The sequence below is a fragment of the Stegostoma tigrinum genome, chromosome 47 (assembly GCF_030684315.1).
Source record: "Stegostoma tigrinum isolate sSteTig4 chromosome 47, sSteTig4.hap1, whole genome shotgun sequence".
NCBI classification, from domain to species: domain Eukaryota; kingdom Metazoa; phylum Chordata; class Chondrichthyes; order Orectolobiformes; family Stegostomatidae; genus Stegostoma; species Stegostoma tigrinum.
Window position 1 is genome coordinate 82,057 of NC_081400.1, and position 23,807 is coordinate 105,863.

The 23,807-nt window shown below is 45.8% G+C and overlaps 2 protein-coding genes across 9 annotated transcripts in view; one reads left to right on the forward strand and one right to left on the reverse strand.

Annotated features, from left to right (window-relative positions):
* gba1 (glucosylceramidase beta 1) overlaps positions 1–23,661 on the reverse strand; it is a 33,916-nt gene extending 10,255 nt beyond the window's left edge. For 2 of the 5 annotated variants that reach the window (XR_009443467.1, XM_048525750.2), the window contains exons 1-8: positions 23,545–23,661; positions 22,675–22,795; positions 20,132–20,323; positions 13,314–13,460; positions 13,005–13,138; positions 12,067–12,239; positions 10,991–11,228; positions 10,190–10,414 (exon numbers count right to left, since the gene is read on the reverse strand). Coding sequence is in view for 4 of the 5 variants with exons in the window: in XM_048525750.2 (XP_048381707.1) it covers positions 10,190–10,414; positions 10,991–11,228; positions 12,067–12,239; positions 13,005–13,138; positions 13,314–13,460; positions 20,132–20,323; positions 22,675–22,735 (1,170 nt within the window). In the remaining variant the exon portion in view is untranslated. The other 3 variants (XM_048525752.2, XM_059643010.1, XM_048525751.2) reach the window with 3 other exon arrangements.
* The window catches only part of chtopa (chromatin target of PRMT1a), a 51,148-nt gene continuing 50,660 nt past the window's right edge, over positions 23,320–23,807 (forward strand). The window contains exon 1 of one of the 4 annotated variants that reach the window (XR_009443468.1): positions 23,320–23,747. Coding sequence is in view for 2 of the 4 variants with exons in the window: in XM_048525754.2 (XP_048381711.1) it covers positions 23,690–23,747 (58 nt within the window). In the remaining 2 variants the exon portion in view is untranslated. The remainder of the gene's footprint in view (positions 23,748–23,807) is intronic. The other 3 variants (XM_048525754.2, XM_048525753.2, XM_048525756.2) reach the window with 3 other exon arrangements.

Genomic DNA, 23,807 nt, shown 5'->3' on the forward strand with positions numbered 1-23,807 from the left:
GAGCAGCAAATATAGTAGCCCAGACTGCGGGAAGGTCAGGTAACACGCTGCTTCCCATGGAAGTTGTGTCTGGGACCTTGGGCAGTGAGATGAAGTACACGGGCGGGTGTTGCACCTTAAAAAGGTACACTGGAGGTATTAGGAGTGTAGGAGAAGCAGACCCGGAGAGAACAGTCCCTGTGGAAGACAAGACAAAGGAGGGAGGGGGAATAGGTGTCCGGAGGTGGCAGAAATGGCAAATAATGATCCTTTAAACGTGTGGTGGGGTGATAAGTGAGGATCAAAAGAACCTTATGGCCATTCTGGGAGAAAGAAGGGTGAGTGCGCCAAAGTGCAGGTGATTGGTCGGACATGACTGAGGGCTTTGTCAAATACGGTGATGGGGAGTCTTTAGTTGAGGAAAGAGGTAGACATTTTGGAGGCTCCCTTGTAGAACATAGAAGTGTACAGCACAGGAATGGGCCCTTCAGCCTATGATGTTGTGCCAAACATGAAGCCAATCTAAACTAATCCCTTCTACCTGCCATTGGTCCATATCCCTCCTTGCAATTCATGTGCTTATCTAAAAGTCCCCTAAATGGCCCATTGTATCTGCCTCCACCACCACCCTGGCAGTGTGTTCCAGACTCCTACCACACACTATATAAAAAAAATTGCCCCTCACGTCTCCTTTGAACTTCCCCTTCGAACCTGAAATGCATGCCCTCACTAGTATTAGTCACTTCAACTCTGGGAGAAAGATTCTGACCATCAACTATCTATGCATCTCATAACTTTGTAAAGTCAGCCTCTGCCACTCAACAGAAAACAACCCAGATTTTTCTAGCCTCTCCTACAGCTCATACCCTCTAATCCAGGCAGCATCTTGGGGAGGTGATGGCCTAGTGGTATTATCGCTGGACTGTTAATCCAGAGACCCAGATAACGTTCTGGGGACCCAAGTTCGAATCCTGCCATGGCAGATAGTGGAATTTGAATTCAATAAAAATATCTGGAATTAACAATCTAACGATGACCGTGAATCCATTGCCGATTATTGTAAAAACCCATCTGGTTCGCTAATGCCCATTAGGGAAGGAAACTACCATCCTTACCTGGTCTGGCCTGCATGTGACTCCAGACCCACAGTAATATGGTTGACTCTGAACTGTCCTTTGGGCAATTAGGGATGGCATTAAATGCTGCCTGGTTATCAACACCCTCATCCTGCTAATGAATGAAAAAAACACTTTTGCATCCTCTCCAAAGCCTCCACATCCTTCATGTAATGTGGCAATCAGAATTGACCACAATACGCCACGCATGGCCTACACGAAGTCTTATAAAGGTGTAACATGACGTCCTGACTCTTGTACTCAATTCCCCAACCCATTAATACATGCATGGCATAGGTGGTAGAGAAGGCATATCTAACTGCGTGGCTACTTTTAGGGGGCTATGGATTTGAACCCCAAGATCCTTCTACATATCAGTGCTGTTCAGACTCCTGCCATTAACTGTATACTTTTCCTTAACATTTGGTCTCCCAAAGTGAGGCAACTCACACTTGCCCATAATAAATTCCATCTGCCATTTCTCTACCCATATCTGCAACTGATCTGTATCCTGCTGTATCCTTTGACAACCTTCAACACTATCCACAACTCCACCGATCTTTGTTTCGTCTGCAAACTTACTAACCCATCCATCTACATTTTCATCCAAGTCATTTATATATATCACAAATAAAGATGTCTCAGTACAGATCTCTGTGGAACACCACTAATCAGGGACGTAGAGACTGAAAACCACCTTTCCACCACTACCTTCTATCTTCTATGGGCAAGCCAATTCTGAGTCCATGTCGCCAAGTCATTATACATCCCATGTATCTTAATCTTCTGGATGAGCCTATCATAAGGGACCTCGTCAAAGCCTAACTAAAATCCATGTAAATAACATCCACTGCTCTATGACCTTGCCTGAAAGTACAGCAGTAGATGTTATTTACATGGATTTTAGTAAAGCTTTCAAAAAGCTCCCTCATGGTAGGCTCATCTGGAAGATTAATATGCATGGGATCCATGATGAATTGGCCATATGGATTCAGAATTAGCTTGCTCATATAAGACAGAGGGTGTTGATGGAAGAGTGTTTATCAGGCTGGAGGTCTGTGACTGGTGGTGTTCCACAGAGGTCTGTAGTGGGGCCTCTACTGTTTGTGATTATATATAAATGACTTGGATGCAAATGTAGATGGATGGGTTAGTAAGTTTACAGACAACACAGTTGTGGATGATGTAGAAGGTTATCAAAAGATACAGCAGGATGTACATCAGCAAAATGGTAAGTCTGAGTGCTGCACTTTGGGAGATCAAATTTTAAGGAAACACATACAGTTAATGGTAGGTGTCTGAACAGCACTGTTCACGGAAGGATCCTAGCGTTCAAGTCCACAGCTCTCCGAAAGGAGCCACACAAGTAGATAGGATGGGAAAGAAGTTGAATTGCATTCTTGCCTTTAAAGGTCAGGGAATTGAGTGCAAGCGTGAGCATGTCAAGTTACAGTTTTAAAAGAATTTGGTTAGGCCACATTTAGAGTATTGTGTTCAGTTCTGGTCAGTACATTACAGGAAGGATGTGGAGGCTTTGGAGAGGTTTACCAGAATGCTGCCTGGAATAGAAAAACTCGGGTTGTTTTCCCCTTGGCAGCAGTGGCTGAGTGGAGACTTGACAGAACTCTATACAATTACATGATGCATAGATAGGGTTGACAGTCAGAATCTTTTTTTCCCCCAAGAGTAAGGGGACAAACTCAAAGGAGATGTGAGGGACAAGTTTTTTTTACAGAGTGGTGGGAGTCTGGAATGCAATGCCAGGCTGGTGGTGGAAGCAGATATGATAAAGGTATTTAAGGAACTTTTAGATAAATACATGAATATGCAAAAATGAAGGGATATGGACCCCAATGGCAGGCAGAAGGGATTGGTTTCATTCAGCATCATGTTCAACACAGCATCGTGAGTCAAAGGGCCTGTTCCTGTGCTGAACAGTTCTATGTTATAACACTCCCTAGCTCCTAATGCTGACATAATTTTCCCTACCTGCATTTAGTACCTTCCTGCAAGGTCCTGACTTAGCCTTGTTTCATAGCTATCTTAAAACTTAAGGAGTTGTGATCACTGCTTCCAAAATGCTCTTCCAGGATAGCAAATGTGGTTCCCCTGTTCAAGAAGGGGAGTAGAGACAACCCTGGTAATTATAGACCAGTGAGCCTTACCTCAGTTGTTGGTAAAGTGTTGGAAAAGGTTATAAGGGATAGGATTTATAATCATCTAGAAAAGAATAAATTGATTAGGGATAGTCAGCACGGTTTTTTGAAGGGTAGGTCGTGCCTCACAAACCTTATTGAGTTCTTTGAGAAGGTGACCAAACAGGTAGATGAGAGTAAACCCATTGATGTGGTGTATATGGATTTCAGCAAGGCGTTCGATAAGGTTCCCCACAATAGGCTATTGTACAAAATGCGGAGGAATGGAATTGTGGGAGATATAGCAGTTTGGATCAGAAATTGGCTTGCTGAAAGAAGACAGAGGGTGGTAGTTGATGGGAAATGTTCATCCTGGAGACCAGTTACTAGTCGTGTACCGCAAGGGTCGGTGTTGGGTCCACTGCTGTTTGTCATTTTTATAAATGACCTGGATGAGGGCGTAGAAGGTTGGGTTAGTAAATTTGCAGACGACACTAAGGTCGGTGGAGTTGTGGATAGTGACAAAGGATGCTGTAGGTTGCAGAGAGACATAGATAAGCTGCAGAGCTAGGCTGAGAGGTGGCAAATGGAGTTTAATGCAGACAAGTGTGAGGTGATGCACTTTGGTAGGAGTAATCGGAAGGCAAAGTACAGGGCTAACGGTAAGATTCTTAGCAGTGTAGATGAGCAGAGGGATCTCGGTGTCCATGTACACAGATCCTTGAAAGTTGCCACCCAGGTTGACAGGGCTGTTAAGAAGGCATACAGTGTTTTAGCTTTTATTAATAGAGGGATCGAGTTCCGGAACCAAGAGATTATGCTGCAGCTGTACAAAACTCTGGTGCAGCCGCACTTGGAGTATTGTGTACAATTCAGGTCACCACATTATAAGGAGGATGTGGAAGCTTTGAAAAGGGTGCAGAGGAGATTTACTAGGATGTTGCCTGGTATGGAGGGAAGGTCTTACGAGGAAAGGCTGAGGGACTCGAGGCTGTTTTCATTAGAGAGAAGAAGGTTGAAAGGTGACTTAATTGAAACATATACAATAATCAGAGGGTTAGATAGGGTGGATAGGGAGAGCCTTTTTCCTAGGATGGTCACGGCGAGCACGAGGGGGCATAGCTTTAAATTGAGGGGTGAAAGATATAGGACAGATGTCAGAGGTAGTTTCTTTACTCAGTGAGTAGTAAGGGAATGGAACGCTTTGCCTGCAACGGTAGTAGATTCGCCAACTTTAGGTACATTTAAGTCGTCATTGGACAGGCATATGGACGTACATGGAATAGTGTAGGTTAGATGGGCTTGAGATCGGTATGACAGGTCGGCACAACATCGAACGCCGAAGGGCCTGTACTGTGCTGTAATGTTCTATGTTCTATGTCAGTCACCTGGCCAGGCTTATTAGCCAATACAAGGTCTAGTATGACCCCTCCTCTACTTGGGCTATCCACATACTGTTTCAAGAAACCCTCTTGGATACACTTAAATTCCACCCTGTCTGAGCCTCTTGCTCTAAGTGAGTCCCAGTCAAAACTAGGGAAGTTAAAGTCACCCATTATGACAACTCTGTTTTTACTGCACCTTACCATAGTCTGCCTACATATTTGTTCCTCAATCTCTCAGTGGATGTCGGGAGGCCTGTAGTGTAATCACAGTGATTGCACCTATCTTACTTTTGAGCTGTACCCAAATTGCCTTAGTGGATGAGCCCTCCTGCATGTCCTACCTGAGCACAGATTTAACATTGTCCCTGATTAGTAATGCATTAGAAGCTGGCATCATCAGAACAAATCCAATAAAGATGGAGAAACTAGAGAACGGAATAGAGTCTACAGGAAGCAAAGTATGAGGATGTACAGTCAAAGTAACTGTGGGAATCAGGCGTTTGTAGTGGGCATGGCAGCTACCTATCCCTAGAAATGGAAGCACAGATGTCAAGGGAGAGGAACAGTCAGAGATGACAGCGTGGCGGAAATTGGAAGTGAAGTTGATAAACTTTTCTAACTCTAGACAAAACAGAGAAGCCACATCAATTATGTCGTCAACATACCACAGAAAGAGTTGTGAGTGAGGCTCAAGTACGACTGGAACAAGGAATGCTCAACATACTCATTGTGAAACACATAACTGGGACCAAGGCAGGTACCCATGGTCAAAGCTTTGACCTGAAGAAAGTAAGAGGAGTTAAAGGAGAAGTTGTTCAGAGTGAAGGCAAGTTCAGCCAGGTGGCAGAGGGTGGTGGTGGATGGGGACAGTTTAGGCCTTCTTTGCAAGGAGAAGCGAAGAGCCCGGAGACCACTCTAATGGATGACAGATGTGTAAAATGATTGTACATCCATGGTGAAAAGGAGATCGCTAGAACCTGCGAATAGAAAATTTTGAAACTGATGTGAAACGGAATTGTGGATGTAAGTGGGAAGGGGCCGGACAAGGGGAGAAAAAAACTGAGTCGAGGAAGGAAGAGATGAGTTCTGTGGGTCTTGAACAGGCAGAAACAATGGGTCTATCCAGGAAGTCCTGTTTGTGGATTTTGGGAAGGAGGTAGAAGTGGGCTGTACGGAGTTGGGGGACTATGAGCTTGGAGGCAGTGGGAGCAGGGAGATCACCAACTGAAATGAGATTAGTGATCATTGTGGATATAGAAGTCTGGGGTTCAATGGTGGGGTCATGGTCAAGGGGGAGATAGGAGGAGGTGTCTGAGAGCTGGTAGCTCAGCCTCTATAATGTAGAGGTCAGTGTGCCAGAAAACAGGACCACACTTTTCGGTAGGCTTGTTTACAAATCATGGTTGCATCTGAGAGCACAGAATACAGTCAGTTCAGAGGGAGATAGATAGCTGGGTTGGGGGGTGGGACAGACAAGTTAAGGTAACCAATGTTATGTTGATAGTTCTAGATAAACAGGTTGAGTGCCAGTTGAAGACCAGAGAGGGGGTCTAAGTGCAGGGACCGTGCTGGACATGGGTGAAGAGGTCTGTGGGACAGGCAGACAACTCCTACCTAAAAAAGTGGGCACAGACGTAAAGGCAGCACAAGAGTTCAATATCACATCATGCCCAAAATTGATTGAGCTACCGGTGCAGAGGCATAGAACTAAGGATCACTGCTGATCTCTTTGTGGTCTTAAATCCATATTTCCATCTATCCCCAACCATTTTATTGGCCCCTTTTTTGTTCAAGTATCTGTCCACCACTGCTCTAAAAAAAATTCAATGACCCACCTCCAACAATCTTTGGGGATGAGAACTGCCAAGACTCATTCATCCCAAACAATTTCTGTTCATTCTCCAATTCAGCAGGAAACCCCTTATTTTTAAGCCGTGTCCCTTTGTTCTGGTTCCCCCACATCCTTGTAGTATCTCCATCAGGATCGTACTAAATAGGATCAAGTCTTATTCTCGTCAACTATAACAGGTACAAGCTCAACATCTCTCCAATCTCTCCACTGAAATGATCTGCTACTTTTCTATTCTTCCTGCCAAAGTGGACTAGTTCACATTCTCCTACATTATGTTCCATTTGCCAATTTTCCTCCCACCCACTTAGCTGTTTTCCTTTCCAGACTCTGTTTTTCACACAACTTACTATCCTCCCTGTGGTATATGCTGAAACACCTCCTTCTATGTTTGCCACTTTATCTTGATTGACCCAATCCACTTTAACCAGTGTGTCTTCATGCTTTCATAACTACATTTGCTCGGGTTCATAGCCTTTGTCCGAGATCTATTCCTCTCTCTCTCAAAATGGCAAGTGATAATCCATTGTATTCATACCCCCACCTTGCTTTATTATACTGGATCTGGTAGCGTACAAAGAACTGCAGATACTAACATTCTAGAGCAAAAACAAATATTACTGGAGAAGCTCAGTAAGTCTGGCAGTTGTCAGGTGGAAAATTGTCACAGAATTAACCACATGGACAAATGTGAAAGTTTTGTCATGTTATTGCAGTAAATTTCAGAGTTACAGCGAGCAGGCACTACAAGGTGCTCATTTGGAGAGCCACCACAAACACAATGAGCCAAATGGCCTCCTCGTACTTTAACAGTTCCGAAATTCTACGTTACTGTCATTGTGACCACATCATACTTGTTTATTTCGACTTGTGTTCTCAATTCATCTATCTTATTCCAAATTGTGACTGCACTCAAATACAGAGCCCTTAGCTGTCGATCTTGTAATCGATAGCATTATCTGATAATGCACACTTAGGTTGTCTTCCATGTCCCTGCCTGCCACATTCTGATCATTTCCCCGACTGCCAACTTTCTCTTCTGATCTCAAATCTGAACCCTCACCACACAACCTCTGGTCTCCTTCTCTCAGAAGTCTTCTCCAGTATCACCATCACTGGGTTATCACTGGACCAACATGAAGAGAGGCCACTTTGGATTTGGTGCTTGGCAATGAACTGGGCCAAGTGTTAGACCTGTCGGTAGGAGAGCATTTTGGCGATAGTGATCATAACGCTGTTACTTTTACAATAGTCATGGAAAAGGACAAGTACATATAGCAGGATATGGTTTATAATTGGGAGAAGGGTAATTCTAATTCTGTTAGGCAAGAACTGAGTAACATAAAATGGGAACAGATGCTGTCAGGGAAAAGCACAATAGAAATGTAGAGATTGCTTAAGGAATGCAAGCTGTGTGAGATCGATATGTTTGTCCCTAGCAGGCAGGAAAGATGCGGTTGAGTGAGGGAGCCTTGGTTCTCGAGAGAGGTCGAACGACTAGTTAAGGAAGAAGGAGGTGGCTTATGTAAGCTTCAGGAAACAAGGATCGGGAAAGGCTCTAGAGGGACAAAAATTAGCCAGGAAGGAGCTGGAGAAAGAGCTTAGGAGACCTGTAAGGGGGCATGAGAAAACCCCAAGGCTTTTTGTACATACATGAGGAATAAGAGAATGACCAGAGAAAGTGCAGGGCTGATCAAAGGATTGTAAAGTGCATGGAGCCTAAAGAGATAGGAGAGGTCCTTAATGAATACTTTACTTCGGTATTCACAGCTGGGAGGGATCTAGTTGAAGGGAAGGACAGTATGAAACAGGGTGGTAGGCTAAAGGAGGGTGGATATTAGTAAGGATGATGTACGAGGAATTTTGAGGACGTTGAAGATACATAAGTCCCCTGGGCCTGATGGGATTTATCCAAGGATTTTATGGGAAGCGAGGGAAGAGAACGCAAGACCTTTGGCGATGATCTTTTCGACCTCACTGTCCACACGTATAGTGATGGAAGATTGGAGAGTGGCAAAAGTCATTCCCTTGTTCAAAAAAAAACAGAATAGGGAAAACCATGGAAATTACAGGCCAGATAGTCTTATTTCAGTGATGGGCAAATTATTAGAAAGGGCTCTGAGAAATAGGATTTATGATCACTTGGATAGGCACAGTCTGATTCATGACAGACAGGAGGGGTAGATCATGCCTTACAAACCTTAATGAATTCTTTCAAGAGGTGTCCAAACATGTGGATGAAGGTAGAGCAGTGGATGTGGTATGCATGGATTTAAGTAAGGCATTTGATAAGGTTCCCCATGGTAGGCTCACACAGAAAGTGAGGCGGTATGGGATAGGGAGAAGTGTGGCCGATTGGATTCAGAATTGGCTGATCCTTAAAAGACAAAGGCTAGTAGTGTACAGAAAATATTCAACATGGTACTCTGTCACGAGTAGTGTACCACAGGGATCTGTTCTGGGTCCTCTTCTATTTGTGATTTTTGTAAATGATTTGGATATAGGAGTGGAAGGGTGGATTACTCAGTTTGCAGACAATATGAGGGTGGGTCGAGTTCTGGATAGTGCGGAGGGCTGTTCTAGGTTACAAAGGGACGTTGATAGGATGCAGAGCAGGGCTGAGAAGTGGCAGATGGAGTTTAACCTTGAAAAGTGTGAGGATTCATTTTGGAAGGACAAACTTGAAAGCAGAATACAGGGTTAACGGAAAGATTCTTGGCAGTGTGGAGGAGCAGGGGGATCTTGGGGGTTCATGTCCACAGCTCCCTGAAAGCTGCCACATGGGTGGATAGAGTTGTTAAGAAGGCATATGGTGCGTTAGCTTTCATTAATAGAGGGACTGAGTTCAAGAGTCGAGAAGTTATGCTCCAGCTATACAAAACCCTGGTTCAGCCACTTCTGGAGTATTGTGTCCAGCTCTGGTCGCCACATTACAAGAAAAATGTGGAAGCGTTGGAGAAGGTGCAGAGGAGACTCACCAGGATGTTGCCTGGAATGGAGGGAATGTCTTACGAGGAAAGGTTGAGGGCTAGGATGAGAGGTGACTTGATAAAGGTGTACAAAATGATTAGAGGTATAGATAGATTGGACAGTCAGAGACCTTTTCCTGGGTGGAGGTAGCTATTACAAGGGGGCATAGTTTTAAAGTGAGTGGAGGTAGATACAGGGGAGACGTCAGAGGTAGGTTCTTTACTCAGAGAGTGGTCGGGGCGTGGAACGCATTGCCGGAGAGGGTAATGGAGTCGACCTCATTAGAGGCATTGAAGCAGCTATTAGATAGGCATTTGGATGATAGTATAAGGAGGGGTGGAGATTAGGTAGACCTTAGGTGTAGGGTAAAAGTTTGGCACAACATCGTGGGCCAAAGGGCCTGTACTGTGCTGAACTGTTCTATGTTCTATCTAAATCCATGATCCTGCTTTGCAGCTCTGGCTGATGACCAGAGAAAAGCCAGTGAAATTTTGATCTATGTTGAATAATGGTATAGAGATTAATTGAACAGCCTCTGCTGATGACACTATTAATCCAACAACGGGAGGCAATGAGCTAAATGGTAATACTTAAGTGTATTCCCCTTCAGATTACATACCCATCACAAATCTGATACCAAACTCATTGTGGCTCACATTACAAAGTCTCAACATCATCTCCTGGAGTTCCACACATTAGGACTAAGGGCTCACATTATTCTGAATCATTTCAGTTCAATCCCATTCTCCCTCTCACCTGAATGATGTCATGGCTGTACATGGCACCTCGCTCCCAACTTCCCAGTTGTACTGTGTGTTCCCATGGCAAGTATCCAGTGCAGGCCTCTGTGGAAAACAGGTAATATTCTGGGAAAAGATCATGTGTGGCATCCAGAGTTTTATCAGCTGGAGTGAGCATATCAAGGTACCAGTGCACTGCGATGCCATGCACATACTCAGCAACATGCACATCACTTAGGACCTGGTTAGAAAAGGGAGAAAAGATGTTTATCTGTCAGTGTTGTTGAACCTTGGCGACACTCAGTGTTGGACAGATTGCATTAAACCTCTTTAATTCTGAAGGTTTCCGAGTGACTGCACTTTCTTTTCATTCACTATTCAAGTTCAGATCAGAGAAAACACGCACCAAATGTTTCATGCGCACACCTTTGCATGCAATCCATCTCCTTTCCCGCAAGACTCTCACCTGGGCCTCCTGGCCCCATCTCTTACCCACACTCCTGGCCAACCACCCCTCTACCCTGGCTTTGCCCATCTCTCCCATTACTTAGTTCCTTGCACACATTCCCAGTCCATCCATGCCAGCGCTCTGACATTACTAAATTGATGCTCTGCACAGTTACTTACAGACTGCATTTCATTTCACTGGAATCCATGTTATTGGCAAAGTTGAGCATTTGCAGATGTATATGGTACAGAAGCATTTTTTAAGTTGAATACCTTATCATTCTTTATCGGGTTACCAACAAGAAGCTGCTTGTTCTACCCAACCAGACATAGCTGTCATTTCTGAGACTTCATTTCAAATCACACTCACCACCTTTGCCCAATAGGGCAACAAGAGTCTTTGATCATCGAGGATCATAAGCTGCACGTCCTTGTGAGAACTGTTTCGTAATGCAGGCCCGAGATCAAGCACAATGAAATCTCGCTGCAACTCTGCTGTGAAGCCCATGCATTGGAAGCTGTAATCAGTTAGCATTCCTGTAGTGGGCTCATTTTGTGCTGTCAGTGCCCAAAATGTGAGATTATGCTTTGCATATTCATCCAGAAACCTGAAAAGAGAGGGGGAGGAAAAGAGAGGGGGAGGAAAAGAGAGAGGGGGGAAGAGAGAGAGGAAAGAAAGAAAGAAAAAGCAAGAGAGGAAAATTGAGAAAGAGAGAAAGCATGACAAAGCGGGGGTGGGGAGAGGAGAGAGGGGGGTGGGGAGAGACATGGACAGAGAGATTAGACTGTGTGAAACAAGACTGATGGGAAATGGACAATACCAAACTCAAATAATTTCATTCTTTCACAAGAATATTTTCTCAATTAGAAACCTAAACTGTCCCCCTTTCTTTTGGCACAATAATTCAAATCCAGCAGCTGAGTTTAAAGTTCTCAAGCGAGCAAACAACTATATGTTGTCTGTGGCCAGCACGTGGCAGGATCTCTATTGGAATAGGGCAAAATTTATGTAGAAAACTGACTGGAGGACTTCATCCCCTCTATTTAAAATATGACTTTATGGAAATGTTCAAGGGGCAAGAGGACACAGGCAGAGAATACGGCGTTGAGCTTAATAATTCACTCACTTTGTATGTGAGCATCTTGGAGAAACAGACTAAAATTTCTGAGTGTTCATTTGTGTACAAAGAGACTTACAGTCTTTCACAAAAAAAACACTCAGATCAAAGACCAGAAAGCTGGAAAAAGACAGAAGAACATGTTCACTTTTCATCTGCACTTGACCTTCTTCATTCAACAGGTTTTCATCTCAAAGAACAAACCAAATCATAGCCACCAATGAGCTCCCAGTCCTCGAACTGAATGGCACAGCATTGTGTTTCCTCAAAAAAGACTGAATGAGATTTGAACTTATTTCTGGATGGGCGGTAGGTGTGTCTGTCTCACCTGATGAAATACTTTGCCCATGACTTGTAGTATACTCCTCCAGGCTGCCCCTTCAAAGTTCCCTTCCCAATTGTTGAATTGCTCGTTTTCATCCAGGGTGGAGCAGTCCATGGGCTGGCAAACAAAGACACGGGGCGTTTGGAAAGTGCTTTAGCCACTTTAATAATTGGAATCTAGTTGCAGAAGGAAAAAAATTCGGATTAGAATGGGACAACACAATATGGAGCCAGAGGTCAGGCAGCATCAGAGGAGTAGGAAAGTCACTGTTCAGAACTGGTCTTTCTGAAGGGAGGAGGACAATCTTTTCAAGGTAGGCATCCTTAGAAGAGGCTGTACAAGTGGAGTTATAAGTCACTCAGAGATAGCCAGAACTGCAGATGCTGGAGTCAGAGTTCTGAAGAGTCCTGACCCAAAACATCAACTTTGCTACTCCTCTGATGCTGACTGATCTGTTGTGTTCCTCCAGCTCCACACTGTGTTGTCTCTGACTCCAACATCAGCAGTTCTTGCCATCTCTGACATTAGAATGTTTAGGATCCACGACGTGGGATTATGTTAAGATCAATTCTTGGGATTCTCAAAACGTAGGAAAATGGCTAGATGAGTGGTATTGGAAAGAAGAGGAGGGAACAGGATAAAGAGGAGCTCAGTGACTTCAGGAGAGGAGGAACAGCAGGGGAAAGGGCATGAGGGAAGGAGTGAACATGGTGTGGGGGAAAAGGGAGGAGGCACTGAGGGAGGGGCAGGAGGGGGAAAATGGCAGAGGGCAGTGAGGGAAGAGACATAACAGCAAAGGAGTGAGAACCAACGTGGGGGAGAGGGAAGAAGCCAAATCAGGGACAGGCTGCTGTTGCAGGAACGCAAAGGTTGACACTCTCCTTCCTCTTCCAAATTGCAATTAATCCTATTAACTTTGCAAACAAGGCCAAGCATTTCACCTTCATTTTAATGTCTTCCACTGTCAAACTGAAGTGTTGCAGATCCAGGTCTCCAGGATGGTCATCATAAGTGTACACGTGTGTCGAAAAATCACAGCTAGCCATTGGCACACGGATAATATTGTACTCGATTCCTGCATTTGGGAAAATTGGAAAGATGAAAGTGTGTCGGTGTTTCCAGAGCTGAGCTCTCTTGTGGACACTACAACAAGGAAACATGTGGTTTGAACAAGGTGTATATAGCCATACAGGCGCATGCTGATAATTCTTGTTTTTTTGCAGCATGGTTTAGTTTTGATTCACACAAACCTTCTTCGGAAAAGTAGGATCGGAGAAGATTTTCCTGGGACCCAACAGAAAGCGAGAGAATGTTGATGGCTGCAGCATCAGTGATTGCACCTCCAAAGCCTTTCATCTGCTGGTATTTCTTCTTCACTTCAAAAGTCAGCTGCAAACCTAGGAGAACAAGGCTGTCATTTAGGGCACTGGAAATACAGAGTTGGATTTTAGAAAGCCAGTGTAAATGAACTTGGACAGCAATGAATAAGACAGAATACATCGAGCAGGAGGGTTCGTGTAGTGCTGTGATAGTGTCCCTGTCTCTGAGCCAGGAGGCCCTGGATCAAGCCCCACCTGATCCAAGCATGTACAATAACATTCCTGAACAGGCTGATTTAAAAGACTGGCCTAGCACTGAGTTTTGAATGAGCTGGTTTCTGAAGGAGGACATTACAGGAGTGTGGCTAAAGAGAGTACTAGAGCATGATATCAGCAGGTGACCCAGGTAAGCATGATGGTTTCAGCGGCAGTTAAGTGAAGTGGAGAAAGGAGATCGGACAGTAGTGGATTGAGGTACTGGAGACATGATCCTCACAATCAGGTTCTAATTCACTTCAGTTTACAGATGTTGCCTGAGGCAGAAACCAAGAAAAGAGGGGATGTTGATGTCAGAAGAACAGAATCTATGGTGGGGGCAAAGGACCGTGGCTTCAGTCTCCTTGATGATTCACTGAACGAGGCTAAGTTCATCAAACATCACATGTAAAACAAGAAACCTGACCAATCTGATACACAGAAGGTATCAAATGTAGTGGTTGGATGGCAGAGCTGAGTCTTGTCAATATGCCAGTGGAACTTGATGTTGTGTTTTACTTCCAAGAAGCAGCACATGGGTGAAAAATGAGGAACCAAAGTTAGATCTCCAAGGAATTCTGGAGGCAAAACTGCAAGGACAAGAAGAGAAGTCACTGCTAGAGATTCTCTCTGACTACAGTCGAAATAGAATCAAGTAAAGAAACCAAATTAAAAGCATTTGAAAAAGGAGAGAGGAAGGCAGACTTAGGAAAAAATTCCAGAGCTGGATTCCCCTTGCTCAGCTTGCATCAAAGCCACATTATCCTTTCATAATCAGTACGAAACATACGTACTCCACTTGTGCTAACAGCAGGGGAGGCCATTTTCTATCTTGTGCCCAATAGGAGAGGATAGAAGAGAGTATAACTAGGGTGGGAGGGGTCTTTGGTGACGTTGGCTACTCTCCCAAGGCAGTGGGATGTGTAGACAGAGTCAGTGGAAGGAAGGCTGCTTTTCGTAATGGACTGGGCTACGTTCACAACTCTAATTTCTTGCATTCTTGAGTATACCAGTTGCCATACCAAGGTATAATGTATCAGGATCTGTAAAAATTGCTAAGAGTCACTATGGAATTTCCTTTATTCATTCGCAGGATGAGGGTGTCACTTTTAGGAAGTATTTATTGCCCATCCCTAGTTGATCAGAAGACAGTTGAGAGTCAACCACAATGCTGTGGGTCTGGAGTCACATGTAGACCAGACCAAGTAAGGGTGGCAGTTTTCTTCCCTAAAGAACAGTAGTGAACCAGATGGGTTTTTCCAACAATCAGCAACAGATGCATAATAAAAGCCCTAAGAACTGCGGATGCTGTAAATCAGGAACAAAAACAAAGTTGCTGGAAAAGCTCAGTGGGTCTGGCAGCATTTGTGAAGGAGGAAACGGAGTTAACATTTCAGGTTCGGTGACCCAAGGAAGTTCTGAGGAAGGGTCACCAGACCAGAAGCATTAACTCTGTTTTCGCCTTCATATATGCTGCCAGACCTGCTGAACTTTTCCAGCAACTTTGTTTTTGGCAACAGATTCATGATCATCACTCATTTCTTAATTTCAGATGTTTTTTATTGAATTCAAATTCCACCATCTGCTGTGGCAGGATTCGAACCCAGAATGTTATCTTAGTATCAGAGATAATGGGAACTGCAGATGCTGGAGAATTCCAAGATAATAAAATGTGAGGCTGGATGAACACAGCAGGCCAAGCAGCATCTCAGGAGCACAAAAGCTGACGTTTCGGGCCTAGACCCTTCATCAGAGAGGGGGATGGGGAGAGGGAACTGGAATAAATAGGGAGAGAGGGGAAGGCGGACCGAAGATGGAGAGTAAAGAAGATAGGTGGAGAGAGTGTAGGTGGGGAGGTAGGGAGGGGATAGGTCAGTCCAGGGAAGACGGACAGGTCAAGGAGGTGGGATGAGGTTAGTAGGTAGCTGGGGGTGCGGTTTGGGGTGGGAGGAAGGGATGGGTGAGAGGAAGAACCGGTTAGGGAGGCAGAGACAGGTTGGACTGGTTTTGGGATGCAGTGGGTGGGGGGGGAAGAACTGGGCTGGTTGTGTGGTGCAGTGGGGGGAGGGGACGAACTGGGCTGGTTTAGGGATGCAGTAGGGGAAGGGGAGATTTTGAAACTGGTGAAGTCCACATTGATACCATATGGCTGCAGGGTTCCCAGGCGGAATATGAGTTGCTGTTCCTGCAACCTTCGGGTGGCATCATTGTGGCACTGCAGGAGGCCCATGATGGACATGTCATCTAGAGAATGGGAGGGGGAGTGGAAATGGTTTGCGACTGGGAGGTGCAGTTGTTTGTTGCGAACTGAGCGGAGGTGTTCTGCAAAGCGGTCCCCAAGCCTCCGCTTGGTTTCCCCAATGTAGAGGAAGCCGCACCGGGTACAGTGGATGCAGTATACCACATTGGCAGATGTGCAGGTGAACCTCTGCTTAATGTGGAATGTCATCTTGGGGCCTGGGATGGGGGTGAGGGAGGAGGTGTGGGGACAAGTGTAGCATTTCCTGCGGTTGCAGGGGAAGGTGCCGGGTGTGGTGGGGTTGGAGGGCAGTGTGGAGCGAACAAGGGAGTCACGGAGAGAGTGGTCTCTCCGGAAAGCTGACAGGGGAGGGGATGGAAAAATGTCTTGGGTGGTGGGGTCGGATTGTAAATGGCGGAAGTGTCGGAGGATAATGCGTTGTATCCGGAGGTTGGTAGGGTGGTGTGTGAGAACAAGGGGGATCCTCTTGGGGCGGTTGTGGCGGGGGCGGGGTGTGAGGGATGTGTTGCGGGAAATACGGGAGACGCGGTCAAGGGCGTTCTCGATCACTGTGGGGGGAAAGTTGCGGTCCTTAAAGAACTTGGACATCTGGGATGTGCGGGAGTGGAAGGTTCACCTGCACATCTGCCAATGTGGTATACTGCATCCACTGTACCCGGTGCGGCTTCCTCTACATTGGGGAAACCAAGCGGAGGCTTGGGGACCGCTTTGCAGAACACCTCCGCTCAGTTCGCAACAAACAACTGCACCTCCCAGTCGCAAACCATTTCCACTCCCCCTCCCATTCTCTAGATGACATGTCCATCATGGGCCTCCTGCAGTGCCACAATGATGCCACCCGAAGGTTGCAGGAACAGCAACTCATATTCCGCCTGGGAACCCTGCAGCCATATGGTATCAATGTGGACTTCACCAGTTTCAAAATCTCCCCTTCCCCTACTGCATCCCTAAACCAGCCCAGTTCGTCCCCTCCCCCCACTGCACCACACAACCAGCCCAGTTCTTCCCCCCCCACCCACTGCATCCCAAAACCAGTCCAACCTGTCTCTGCCTCCCTAACCGGTTCTTCCTCTCACCCATCCCTTCCTCCCACCCCAAGCCGCACCCCCAGCTACCTACTAACCTCATCCCACCTCCTTGACCTGTCCGTCTTCCCTGGACTGACCTATCCCCTCCCTACCTCCCCACCTACACTCTCTCCACCTATCTTCTTTACTCTCCATCTTCGGTCCACCTCCCCCTCTCTCCCTATTTATTCCAGTTCCCTCTCCCCATCCCCCTCTCTGATGAAGGGTCTAGGCCCGAAACGTCAGCTTTTGTGCTCCTGAGATGCTGCTTGGCCTGCTGTGTTCATCCAGCCTCACATTTTATTATCATGTTATCTTAGTCTCTGGATTACAGTCCAGTGATAATAGCATTAGGCCACTGCCTCCCCGTGTCCCTCTATAAGCTAAGCTTAATAGCTTATAAAGAGAAAAGATGAGACAACCAGCCAAGAGAGGTCTAGTTTGATTCAATCCGGAGATAAAGGCATGAGCAACGGTTCATCAGGAGGCGAGTAAATTCTGACAACGATGGAACGTCTCACTGAGCTGAACACAGACAAGGAACAATTTGACGTTGTTCAAAGCTGCAGGCAGTCTTCCTTGTGAGCACAATGCTTTATTTTTGTGACTTGAATGAAGATACATGCAAAGACAATTGTTGACAAAGGAATGTCTGAAAAGGATTCACTTTAGCTAATTATTGCATTAGATAATGGCCTTTAACCAAAGAAACTCTAAAGAGATTCCAGAAGGCATCTCAAGGACAATTAGGGATGGGCAATCAATGATAGCAAACCCATCCCATTTGTTATAAAGTTGAGGTTGATCGCACCCCACCCCGAGAACCAAAACTGAAACACCCAAAGAGGAGCACCTCACTCTTAATCTGTAAAAGGAATGGGAAAAGTGATGTAACCTACCTTTTAGCAACTTCTAGTGGTTAAATAAAGTAAATCACTGACAGTCACTTTAAATTTATCTAATTCTATTAGTGAAGAAACTAACTAAACCATTAACAAACTGAATTAACACCTTCTAATTACTCACTATTTCTGATAAAGCAAGATTCTAATGCATGTAGTTCCAATAAATATATGTCCAACTTACATTAAAACAAAATTTAGCCTCTCAAAACTACAGCCAGATTCCATCTTCTGGAATATTCTGTGCCTTCTCCATCAATTCTTCTGTCAGGAATATTAACTAATTGTGCAGTTAATACCAGAGATAATGGGAACTGCAGATAAGTGATGAAGGGTCTAGGCCCGAAGCGTCAGCTCTTGTGCTCCTGAGATGCTGCTTGGTCTGCTGTGTTCATCCAGCCTCACATTTTATTATCATGCAGTTAATACCGTTGTTATTTAGATCATGCTTTCTCTAAGAAATAGAGGAGGATGTGAGAGCCAGTGATTCTCTCGACAGCTGTGGGCTGTTAGCTCTGGTGGATGGCAATTGGCTCTGGGGCTTTGTTTAACTGGCCCTTTCTTTTTATACCCTTGATGACAAATCACTATTTCTTCAAATAGGATTGGTCCTATGTTGTCAAAACCATCAGATTTAAATTGAATCAGTGATAATGGGAACTGCAGATGCTGGAGAATCCAAGATAATAAAATGTGAGGCTGGATGAACACAGCAAGCCAAGCAGCATCCCAGGAGCACAAGAGCTGACGCTTCGGGCCTAGACCCTTCATCAGAGAGGGGGATGGGGTGAGGGTTCAGGAATAAATAGGGAGAGAGGGGGAAGCGGACCGAAGATGGAGAGAAAAGAAGATAGGTGGAGAGGAGAGTATAGGTGGGGAGGTAGGGAGGGGATAGGTCAGTCCAGGGAAGACGGACAGGTCAAGGAGGTGGGATGAGGTTAGTAGGTAGGAGATGGAGGTGCAGCTTGGGGTGGGAGGAAGGGATGGGTGAGACGAAGAACAGGTTAGGGAGGCAGAGACAGGTTGGACTGGTTTTGGGATGCAGTGAGTGGAGGGGACGAACTGGGCTGGTTTTGGGATGCGGTGGGGGAAGGGGAGATTTTGAAGCTGGTGAAGTCCACATTGATACCATTGGGCTGCAGGGTTCCCAAGCGGAATATGAGTTGCTGTTCCTGCAACCTTCGGGTGGCATCATTGTGGCAGTGCAGGAGGCCCATGATGGACATGTCATCTAAAGAATGGGAGGGGGAGCGGAAATGGTTTGCGACTGGGAGGTGCAGTTGTTTATTGCGAACCAAGCGGAGGTGTTCTGCAAAGTGGTCCCCAAGCCTCCGCTTGGTTTCCCCAATGTAGAGGAGGCCACACCGGGTACAGTGGATACAGTATACCACATTGGTAGATGTGCAGGTGAGCCTCTGCTTAATATGGAAAGTCATCTTGGGGCCTGGGATAGGGGTGAGGGAGGAGGTGTGGGGGCAAGTGTAGCATTTCCTGCGGTTGCAGGGGAAGGTGCCGGGTGTGGTGGGGTTTGAGGGCAACGTGGAGCGAACAAGGGAGTCACGGAGAGAGTGGTCTCTCCGGAAAGCAGACAAGGGTGGGGATGGATAAATGTCTTGGGTGGTGGGGTCGGATTGTAGATGGCGGAAGTGTCGGAGGATGATGCGTTGTATCCGGAGGTTGGTGGGGTGGTGTGTGAAAACGAGGGGGATCCTCTTTGGGCGGTTGTGGCGGGGGCGGGGTGTGAGGGATGTGTTGCGGGAGACGCGGTCAAGGGCGTTCTCGACCACTGCGGTCCTTGAAGAACTTGGACATCTGGGATGTGCGGGAGTGAAATGCCTTATCGTGGGAGCAGATGTGGCGAAGGAATTGGAAATAGGGATGGAATTTTTGCAGGAGGGTGGGTGGGAGGAGGTGTATTCTAGGTAGCTGTTTTTGGTCTCCAAGTCCCAGGTTCAAATTGATTGGCTAAATTAAAAATCTTGTTGTCTTGATAAACTGCTGCTTGGCCTGCTAACTGTGTAGCTTTTCAATACAAATGTTTCATGTTGGGAGCTGTCTATGTACTTGCAAACTTTTGAGCTGCTGCTCACAGACATTCCTTTTAAAGTACTAAGCATAGGAAAAGCACATGATCTTTTAAAGGGACCACTCCATGCTTTTCCCTCTAGCATTTTACAAATACCAAATTCTAACTTCATGCCTGCTAATCCTCAAGTACTCCACCCAACTTCGCAACACATGATAAGCAGCAACTGCAAACCTTACCTTGTTGTTTGGTGTTTGTGAGGATTTTTCCTGTTTTGTGTTCAAGCCGCTTACCAGCTTTAGTGGTTTCATACAAAACATAATGGCCTTTCTTTGGCAACCGCAGTGGATCAACTGTATCGCAGTATGTCGCATTGCAAATACAAACCACCGAGCTACCCCCAAAACTCCTGGCATCACATGGTTTACCAGCTGAAAAGAGAAGCAAAAACTGTTAAAACAATATCAGAGATAATGGGAACTGCAGATGCTGGAGAATTCCAAGATAATAAAATGTGAGGCTGGATAACACAGCAGGCCAAGCAGCATCTCAGGAGCACAAAAGCTTATCAGAGATAATGGGAACTGCAGATGCTGGAGAATTCCAAGATAATAAAATGTGAGGCTGGATTTTCAGAGATAATGGGAACTGCAGATTTGTGCTCCTGAGATGCTGCTTGTGTTCATCCAGCCTCACATTTTATTAACTGTTAAAACAATGCTGTGTGGGGAACTGGACGAACACAGCAGGCTAAACAGCATCAGAGGAGCAGGATGGCTGACGTTTCGGGCCAAGACCCTTCCTGCTCCTCTGATGCTGTTTAGCCTGCTGTGTTCGTCGAGCTCTATACCTTGTTATCTCAGATTCTCCAGCATCTGCAGTTCCTGCTATCTCCAGAACAATACTCTGACCCATTTTCATCCCTTCTTACACTTTGAAGGTGCTAACTTTCACTGAGGTAATGTTCCAGGCACTGGTGACACTTTGGTACATGATTCAAATAGTAATTTATCAGATGAGATTTAACAGATTTTACAATTATAATTGACAACGGGTATATTTCAAAACCTCACTTAGAGCCTTGGGTTGAAACTTGTAGAAAACAGGAAAATGTGACAGTGATCCAATAGGGAGTATCCTTGAAAAAAAATGAACTACAAACAGGAGTAGACCAACAAGCCCAATCCACTATTCACGCAGATGCAAGTGACTTGGACAGGCTAGGTGAGTGGACGGATGCATGGGAGATGCACTTTAATGTGGATAAATGTGTGGCTATACACTTTGGTGGCAAGAACAGGAAGGCAGATTACTATCTCAATGGAGTCAAGTTAGGTAAAGGGGAAACACGAGATCTAGGTGTTCTTGTACATCAGTCAATGAAAGCAAGCAAGCAGGTACAGCAGGCAGTGAAGAAAGCTAATAGCATGCTGGCCTTCATAACAAGAGGAATTGAGTACAGGGGCAAAGAGGTCCTTCGGCAGCTGTACAGGGCCCTGGTGAGACCACACCTGGAGCATTGTGTGCAGTTTCGGTCTCCAAATTTGAGGAAGGACAGTCTTGCTATTTGAGGGAGTGCAGCGTAGGTTCACGAGGCCAATTCCCGGAATGGTGGGACTATCATACGTTGAAAGATTGGAGTGACTGGCCTCGTATACTCTTGAGTTTAGAAGGATGAGAGGGGATCTGTTTGAGGTGTATAAGATTATTAAGGGATTGGACACTCTGGAGGCAGGAAGCATGTTTCCGCTGATGGGTGAGTCCAGAACCAGAGGACACAGTTTAAAAATAAGGGGTAGGCCATTTAGAACAGAGTTGAGGAAAAACTTCTTCACCCAGAGAGTGGTGGATATATGGAATGCTCTGCCCCAGAAGGCAGTGGAGGCCAACTCTCTGGATACTTTCAAGAAAGAGATGGATAGAGCTCTTAAAGATAGTGGAATCAAGGATTATGGGGATAAGGCAGGAACAGGATATTGATTGTGGATGATCATCCACGATCATAGGGCAGAATGGCCTACTCCTGCACCTATTACCTATTGTCTGATCTGATTACTCCACATTCCCACCAATCATGATAAATTTTCACATTTGCTCGACAGGAATCTATTGACATCTGCCTCAAAAATATTCAACACCTTTTGAGGGAGAACTTTAATAACTCTCAATACTCTGAGAAAAAAAAATTGTCTCTTCTCCCATCGTCCTAGATTCTTTGGAATAGGAAACATCCTCTCCACAAACACCCTTTCAAGACTCCTCAGCATCTCCCAATGATGTCTGATCTCCTGGATGAAAAGCTATCCCATATGGTTTATCTGACTGCTAGGAACAGGTTCAGGCGTGTGCAGACTGGGAAATGAGCACAAGATCATGTAACGTGCAGGATCTGCCAGCCCAGAGCAGAAGATATAATGACAATTTCTGAAAATCTGTTCATATAGGTTATGGCCATTTTCAGGTCCTGTACTGCTGAGAAATTCTGCATTCCTATTAGATCAGGTCAGATGCAACAAGTCCACAGGTTTCAATCCTCAGTATTTAATGCAATTTTTGATGCCAAGATGGATTTGGCATTGTGAACTAACATCCCAGTGAAACTAACCCTAACCCAAAGTGAGTTGGACCTACACCAGTCTACAGGAGCAGCTGAGCAGGCTAGTTTAAAAGAAACAACCTGTTTCTTGCAGACTGTTTCCAATCTGGTTGCTGAACAAGACTCAGTGCCTGCACTAATCTGTGAAACATAACTCTCAGCTCCACTTACATTACAATTCCTCACCTGAGACTGGAAGGATTGTCCAGAAAGGCAGAAAACACAAACAGAACCAAACTGTGGACATCCTGGAGGAGGAAACTGCTCCAGTTTCTCCTTGTTAGTTTCTTCAATACCTTGCTGTATCCTAATTGAACAAAAAGATACAGGGAAAAATGTTAAATATATAATCCAAATCCAGGTCTTTGATTATGTTTAATACAGAGATAGCTGGACTCTTGTTAGTAATGGGAACAAGGGTTATGATGAAAGGGCAGGAGAATAGGGTTGAGTTACATATCAGCCATGATTGAATGGTGGAGCAGACTCGACGGATGTCTTAACGGTGTAAAACTACTGTTATGGTTTTACAGTGTACAGCCAGGCATAAGGAACTACCAGGAGTAAGACTGGGCAATGTTTAGATTGACTATCCTTCATTCCTGAGTGGACTGGTAGCATTTGTTGTAAATATCACCAGGTTATTGCCCTAAAGCGTGATCTAAAAGCTTTCAGAGTGCAGTGCCTGAGCCAGTGGTGTTCTGTCAGAAGTGGCAGACTGAGGCGGCGCAGCGTAGTCAGAGGATCAGTACTGAGCAATGGGCGCCCTCAGCGCTGACCCCTCCCCTCCCCTCCCCTCCCCGACAGCGCCCGCTCCCTCGGCGCTGACCCCCCGCCGACAGCGCCCGCTCCCTCGGCGCTGTGTCTAACATTAGAACCAGTAGGAACTGCCGATGCTGGAGAATCCGAGGTAACAAGGTGTAGAGCTGGATGAACACAACAGGCCAAGCAGCATCAGAGGAGCAGGAAGGCTGACGTTTCGGGCCGAGACATCAGCTTGCCTGCTGTGTTCATCCAGCTTCCCACCGCCTCTAACATAATCGGAGCGAGACGAACCCTTCATCAGCGAGAGCCAGCCCGCCATCCCACGTGACCAAACACGGCATCACGTCCCCCACGTGACCGAGTCTGTTCGCCGCCGCTGCCTCCCACGTGATCCCCCCTCTTGCCCAGGACTGGCACTGATTTCTGTCTTGGCCGCATGGATTCTGCTGTTCAGCTCCGCCAGCGGCAGTATGGCTCGGCTCTGCCAGTACCAGGTAAGGGGCTAAGGCCGCCTGCTGTAACTCATCTCTCCTGTGGGTCTTTCGTCCCTGGCT